The sequence below is a fragment of the Ostrinia nubilalis genome, chromosome 3 (genome assembly GCF_963855985.1).
Source record: "Ostrinia nubilalis chromosome 3, ilOstNubi1.1, whole genome shotgun sequence".
Taxonomy (NCBI): Eukaryota; Metazoa; Arthropoda; class Insecta; order Lepidoptera; family Crambidae; genus Ostrinia; species Ostrinia nubilalis.
This window is the reverse complement of record NC_087090.1, coordinates 4127387-4135052: the sequence shown is the minus strand read 5'-3', so window position 1 is coordinate 4135052 and position 7666 is coordinate 4127387. Positions and strand designations below refer to the sequence as shown.

General features: G+C 48.4%; 1 protein-coding gene across 1 annotated transcript; it reads right to left on the bottom strand.

The window, feature by feature from the left end:
- Positions 1-81: 81 nt before the first annotated feature.
- On the bottom strand, positions 82-7635 carry LOC135088131 (protein Red-like). Its single transcript, XM_063983012.1, has 7 exons — positions 7487-7635; positions 6633-6740; positions 5419-5561; positions 3756-3889; positions 3072-3412; positions 1209-1362; positions 82-108 (listed from the first exon to the last, which is right to left on the bottom strand). The coding sequence occupies exons 1-7, from the start codon at positions 7633-7635 to the stop codon at positions 82-84; spliced, it is 1056 nt and encodes a 351-aa protein (XP_063839082.1).
- Positions 7636-7666: the final 31 nt, after the last annotated feature.

The following is a 7666-nucleotide window of genomic DNA, read 5'->3' as shown; positions in this document are numbered from 1 at the left end:
GTAGCGGCGGCTGGTTGCGCCGCCATGGTGTCCCGGTGAAATATAGCCCTAAAGGAATACACAATATTTCTTTTTGCAAGGTTAGGTTAGGTTGTGCCCGAACATTTGCTGCAACACATACAACACAATAAGCTTCTTATACTATTTTGTGCCTGAGCATTTGCTGCAACACGAAATACAGGTTAAAGGAAATAGACACGCAGCAATAAAGTATGCCGAAACGTTTTAATAAGGTAGTATTCCTTAAGAATGAGAATTCAAATCTAAGGCTGAGTTGCACCATCTTATTTTAACTTTGACAAATGTCAAAAATCTGTCAAACTCCATACAAAAAGCATCGGTTATTGTTATTGTTACGGTTAAAATAAGATGGTGCAACTAAGCCTAATTTTCGGACCGCTGTAAATTCAGCGGTAAATATTATTATTGTGTTTCACACGTACTGGCTAGATTGGAGCTGAACTAATATTGACAGTGGCTAGACATTCCCAAAATGTTTTCCCTTCTAGTCGATTCTAACCCTTCTGGGATGGAGCTGTCATGATGTTTCTTCACGTCGGACTGCTTTCGTCGATAAATCTCATATCACTTCTCAAACGTTCGGCTAATCCCACGAATGCGCGAGCTCGTGCATTTCAATTTAATCGCTGCGACAACTCGTGACTTGTTAGCCTCCCAGAATCAAAGGTCCTAAATCTAGGTCTGCGACAACTTGTGACGATAAACAGATGCTTGGTAGGCTCCCAGAATCAAACGTTCTAAATCAAGCATATTATATTTATGAAAATAAGGGATAAAGGGTCGCTTACTATGGGCCTCATAAGAAGGCTCAAGGTCACGCAAAGGGCGATGGAGCGGGCTATGCTCGGAGTTTCCCTACGTGATCGAATCAGAAATGAGGAGATCCGGAGGAGAACCAAAGTAACCGACATAGCTCGCAGAATTGCTAAAATCAAGTGGCAGTGGGCGGGGCACATAGCTCGTAGAGACGATGGCCGTTGGGGCAGGAAAGTTCTGGAGTGGCGACCACGGGCTGGAAGACGTAGCGTGGGCAGGCCTCCTACTAGGTGGACCGACGCTCTGGTAAAGGTCGCGGGAAGAGCCTAGATGCGGGCAGCGCAGGACCGTTCATTGTGGAAAACCTTGGGGGAGGCCTTTGTCCAGCAGTGGACGTCATTTGGCTGAAACGAAGGGATAAAGTCGTGTACCTGCGGGTAGTTGTCCTGCGGCCAGTAGTGCTGCCAGTGCGGCGGCTCGCGCTGGCGCCGCGACTCGTCGGCCGCCGCCGCCGCTTCTGCGAACGCGCGCCGCCGTTCTTCTTTGCTCATGGGCGGGACTGCGGCTAATACTCGGTCGTTTAGCCTGGTTTAGAACAAAAGTTGGTAATTTCGCTAAGTTTTACGTTTAAGCGTGTAAATGTGAACGTTGTATCAAAATTGAAAGTTCTACAAGAAAAAACATTTTATTTTTTTCAGCCTAAAGACCTAGAATAAACGCAAGAAAAGACAACAAGACACAAGTAAACAAATTTTTTTTTTCCTTAAAGCCCAGAAAAGACGGTGAAACGCAACTGCAACGAAAGTTTCGTTGCAGTTGCGTTTCACCGTCTGTTCTGGGCCTAACAGTGAAGTTATTGTAAAAAATACAGGTATCCAGCGTAATCCAATTACTCCGCTAGTCCTGTAGGTCTAGGATGCGCGCCGCAATAAACTTTTATCGCGTCATTTTATCCATTTTACGTGACAAGCCCATTTGTCGTCTAAAATGATCGATAAGATTTTATCACGGCACGCATCTTAGCCCGGCTGGTGGTGAAGCCGGGAGCGTCAGTAAACATTAAACTAAAGACATGACGTGTTTCGACGTTTAATTGAATGAAGAACGCTGACTGAAGAAATAATTCATATATTTCGATTACTTTTAAGATGAATTTACACCCGTTGTTCATTCGTGTTTTCTTGCTGGTAATCGAGCGAAGTTGACGCGGGCCGCCGCCGCGCTCCCCTCCAGGCTCCTTGCTCAAATTCAAATTCAAATTCAATAATTTATTTGCTAGAATACATAATAATGCTCGTATACAACTTCAGACGTATTATGTGCGCTCATATAGCCGATAGATGACGTTAACAACATGTTATCTCTCATAAAGCCCGGTCTCTGAGCACGTAGAATTTTGTCCAATGACCCCAAGCTACCCATCCTTATCGCTCGCGCGTAATTATGTTGCTGTCGCGCTCTCTGCGGGACAGCATACTCACTGCGGGCGCGCGTCGCACAGTCGCGACAGCAATATAATTACGCGCGAGCGATAAGGATGGGGGTAGCTTGGGGTGGGGTGCGATGGTGAGCGACCTCCTCGTGGTGCACGCTGGGCAACGTCCGCGTGGTCTGTTCACGCGGGCGGCTAACTTCTCACCTGCGCGGCAGGTCTCGTCAACTCGGCGGGTCTGTCGGGCAACCCGTAACCCACAATTGAGTGGGCCGGGGGCCGTCGAGGCATTTGCCCGGGCCACGATGCAGGGGACATCTTTAAAAACCCCCACAGGTGGGGGCTGGCGGGGCGTTTGCCCGGGCCCATTCTTTGGAGGGCCGCTCTCGGTACTTCTCTGATCAGCAGAGCTGACCGAGCAGCGGCATAGAGCAGACCGTAACCCGCTACGGCGGGCCGGGGGTCCTGTTATACCAGGGCCGCGAGGAGAAAACCTCTATAAAAAACAACTGGAGGAGGGGACTGGGGGTTCCCTCGAAGCCAGAGAGGCTTGCTCGTGAGCGAGCCTCTAGCCTGAGGCGGAGCTGCGGACGAATGTCCAACCAGGACAATAACTCGCGGCTCCGTTTCTTTGGGCTCTGGTGGAAACCGTCGGGTTTTAGTGGGTAGGCCCCGCCTTTAGTGGGTAGGTGGGGAGAGTCCCACATAACCCACTGGCCGTCCCCATAGACCAGTGGGTACGCGCAAAGCATTTCCCGACGAAAAAAAAAAAAAAAAAAAAAAAATGGGGGTAGCTTGGGGTCATTGGACAAAATTCTACGTGCTCACAGACCGGGCTTTAACATAAAATACATTGACTCACCGTATACTCCTTCTGCCGTCCGGACTGCTCCTTCGTTTCCTCCTGTCCCTGTCGTCTCTATCGCGATCTCTGTATCTGTCCCTGTCTCGATCCCGGTCCCGCTCGCCCCTCTCCCTATCCCTGTCTCTTTCCCGCTCCCGCTCGCGCTCGCGCTCCCTCTCTCTCTCCCTCTCCTTGTCCCGCTCGTCGCGGCGGTCCCGCTCGTCGCGGCGGTCGCGGTCGCGGTCCCGGTCGCGGTCGCGGGAGCCGCTAGAGTCGGCCGCTCGCCGCTCCACGTTGGCCTGCCTTTCGTGTTCTTTCATTTGCTGTATACGCTCCTTTTTGGGGATTTTGAACACCTCCTGTAAATTAAAGAAAATAAGGAAATTGGCAACTTACAACGGATGGGCTAAGTCAAGCCTGTGTAAATAACCGCGAAAGTACTGATTTTTAAACGACTTCAAAAAAGGAGGAGGTTATATGCTCGTATGTATGTATCTTTTTGATTAACCAATCAGATTCCTGTCTGTCAATTTCATTCAATTTGAATGACATCTGATTTGTAGTTTAAAAACATTTCTCTACTCCGCTCCGCCTTGGTGGAGAACGGGCCTTACACAAGCTTGACTCTATAAGTAGTGTCAAATTTTCCATAAAATCAGGCATCGATCAAAGCGCAATATTAGAATAAATTATGCCACAAACCTTTAAACTCGACCATCTCTCCAACAGCTGATTGGACAAGTCCTTTATTTTCTCTAAGATGGCGGCGTTTTCTTTAGTCTTATCTGGTGCGGCATTTGCTTGTCCAGTCCTGTTAGGAAGGTCTGCTGGAAGACCTGTAGAATAGATGAAATCAACGTTAAACATGCCAAAGAGGCTAATTATTGAAATATGAAACTAATTGATATCCAATAGCCAAGATGGATAATCTTCGTCTCTGTATTGCTGTTATATTCTTTTCATTTTTTCGTTGAGCGACTAACTAGTGCAGCAGGTTTCGCCGCCGAATTATGAACGCTGGTATATCACTATTCGCCTGCGTCTCTGATGGTGAAATATATCTATGGGAGCGATTTTTCAATAGAAATGTAATATTATTTTTAGGATCTCCACAACAATACACACATTTTCATAGCAAAAAAAAACAACCACTAGGTGTACCGATGATCTGGTAAAGGTCGCAGGAAGTACCGGGATGCGTACTGGTCGTTGTGGATATCCTTGGGGGAGGTCTTTGTTCGGCAGTGGTCGTCATTTAGCCGAAACGATCAACGACATAAGCAGCCAGCTTATCGGTTGCCTCGTCGATGAGCACGTCTTGCAGCGTTTCACCAGAGTAAATACAAATGAGTAAAAATAAATAGCACGCACGCACACACTGACAAAATTTAGCGGGGTTTAGCGGGGAGCCTTTCGTGGTTGCGCCGAATTTTGTCAGTGTGTGCGTGCGCGCCACATACGTATATTGGCGCGCTCATATCAAACCGCGCTCGGTCCGTTTCTATGAAGATGACCTACTCATTTGTATTTACTCTGGTTCCACGATGGTAAAGAAGCGCTTTGTTGCAAAATAGTATCTATTACAAGTATTACAACCACATAGGCTGCCTCACCGGTGGCCTCGTCGATGAGCACGACGTCTTGCGGCGCGTCGACGGCGCCGAGCCAGCGCTCCACGATGGTGAAGAAGCGGCTTTTGGAAAATAGAACCAATCACAAGGACATAAGCTATATTTTACCGATAGTCTCGTCGATGAGCACGTCTTGCAGCTTTCCACGATGGTGAAGAAGCGGCTTTTGAAAAATAGCGCCAATCACAATTACATAAGCTATATTTTACCGGAGGCCTCGTCTATGAGCACGACGTCTTGCGGCGCGTCGGCGGCGCCGAGCCAGCGCTCCACGATGGAGAAGAAGCGGCTTTATTGGAAAATGGAACCAATCACAATTATATAAGCTATATTTTACCGGTGGCTTCGTCGATGAGCACGAGGTCTTGCAGCGTTCACGATGGTGAAGAAGCGGCTTTAGTGGAAAATGGAACCAATCACAAATTCATAAATAAGCTATATTTTACCGGTGGCCTCGTCGATGAGCACGACATCTTGCGGCGTTCACAATGGTGAAGAAGCGGCTTTTAGAAAATAGAACCAATCACAATGAGGGTTTTCGCGAATAAAAGATCCGCTAGATGGCGGGACGTGGATGTGGGGTCTGACTGCTGCGTGATTGGTGGATATTGACATATCTGTCAATGTCATGTCAAAAATAACCAATCACGTAGCATTCGGACCTCGCGTCTACGTATTGCCATCTGGCGGATTTTTCATTCGCGAAAACCCTCATTACATAAGCTATATTTTACCGGTGGCCTCGTCGATGAGCACGACGTCTTGCGGCGCGTCGGCGGCGCCGAGCCAGCGCTCCACGATGGTGAAGAAGCGGCTTTCTTGCACCATCGTCTTGTTCGTTATCGGGAGCCGGTCCACCGTCTGCAGCATCTCCAGTCTGTGGAGAAATAAGGTGTGAGAGACGGGCAGAACGAGGACGGATTACATACATAAATTGAGACATTGTTTGAGTCTTGATTTACGTATTCAAGTATGTTTAAAAAAATATTCTTCTACTTGTTTGAGTGACAATCTAGTTTTGAGTATCAAAAATTCTGGCTAAACAATTGCGTGGTATTATAGGTCTAACCAGGCCTGTTCATCTCCACGAGTTTACATCGAAAACAAAACACGCACGATGGCCCACCTACAGGATACTATTCGACAAGCCTCATATACGAGCGAACATTGACTCACGCACGCGTATTCTTGTGTATGATGGAAGAAAATAAAGAAAATGGTGTATTTAACTGTGCAGTATTTAACTGCCTAAATAATAATAAAAACAGAATGTACTTTTTTAAGTTGCCTGAAGACACTGAGAGGTAAATAAGTAGTTAATATTATTCATGACAATTCATGCTAAATCATGTATTTCCTTCGTCATTTTCCGCAGTTTGGCACCTCACGTCACATCATTTTACCAAAGTCAGCCCTATAGCTTCGGCGCAGTGCCGATCACTGACGTTTGTCAACAAAATGGTGCTTGAATCTTGAGACAGGCTAAATTACACCATATTGTTAATGACATTGAGCATACATTTTTTTAAATACCTTCGCGAAGTAAAACTTCTGTACGTAGTACTTATTATTATTCTGTGGTCTAACGCATAACTGTGAGTCAATTCTTGAGGTTTGAGATGTCATACGTCATACGACTTCAGATTTGTATGCTCTGTTACGTCATAATGTCAATCTCACCCCTCCCGTGCCGCTCCCATACCCTAGGCACTGAATTATGCGCCAGACCTTACAGTAGCTATATGTAACAAAGAGAGTAGCTATATTTACCATAGTGACGGTCGGCTTGTGGTCACAATGAAGCTGAAAGACAAAATACGAGCGATTCTCTTTTTTTTTAATTGCTAGTCCAGCAGCAGCCTAAGGCCCCGGTAGTCGAGGAACAGGCGGCGGCAGGGCAGGTCGCCTACGTCAGCAGCGGCCGCGCTAGGGACGGCGAGGGTAGTACCGGAAGTCCAGCGGCGCGTCGCTGGCCCAGGGCGCCAGCAGCCTAAGGCCCCGGTAGTCGAGGAACAGGCGGCGGCAGGGCAGGTCGCTTACGTCAGCAGTGGCCGCGCTAGGGACGGCGAGGGTAGTACCGGAAGTCCAGCGGCGAGTCGGATGCCCAGGGCGCCAGCAGCCTAAGGCCCCGGTAGTCGAGGAACAGGCGGCGGCAGGGCAGGTCGCCTACGTCACCTACTGTAGGTCTAGCGTTTAACTGTGAGTCATTGCTTGAGGGGAGCCGCATTGGAGGGAGTTTTTGAGATGTCATACATCATCGAGAGTTCAGATGTGCTTCAGACTTGTATGCTTTGTGATGTCTTAATATGTCAACTTCACCGCTCCTGTGGCGCTTCCATACCCCAGGCACTGACATTAAAGATGACGCTGAATTCGGTTGGCTTGTGCGTGCTCACACGACGGAGCTGGAAGACAAAATACGAGCGATTCTCATTTTTTTTAAATTTCTATTCTACCGGAAGTCCAGCGGCGCGTCGGTGGCCCAGGGCGCCAGCAGCCTAAGGCCCCGGTAGTCGAGGAACAGGCGGCGGTCTAGCGCTTAACTGTGAGTCATTGCTTGAGGGGAGCCGCATTGGAGGGAGTTTTTGAGATGTCATACATCATCGAGAGTTCAGATGTGCTTCAGGCTTGTATGCTTTGTGATGTCTTAATATGTCAACTTCACCGCTCCTGTGGCGCTTCCATACCCCAGGCACTGACATTAAAGATGACGCTGAACTCGGTCGGCTTGTGCGTGCTCACACGATGGAGCTGAAAGACAAAATACGAGCGATTCTCATTTTTTTTAAATTGCTAGTCTACCGGAAGTCCAGCGGCGCGTCGGATGCCCAGGGCGCCAGCAGCCTAAGGCCCCGGTAGTCGAGGAACAGGCGGCGGCAGGGCAGGTCGCCTACGTCACCTACTGTAGGTCTAGCGCTTAACTGTGAGTCATTGCTTGAGGGGAGCCGCATTGGAGGGAGTTTTTGAGTTGTCATACATCAT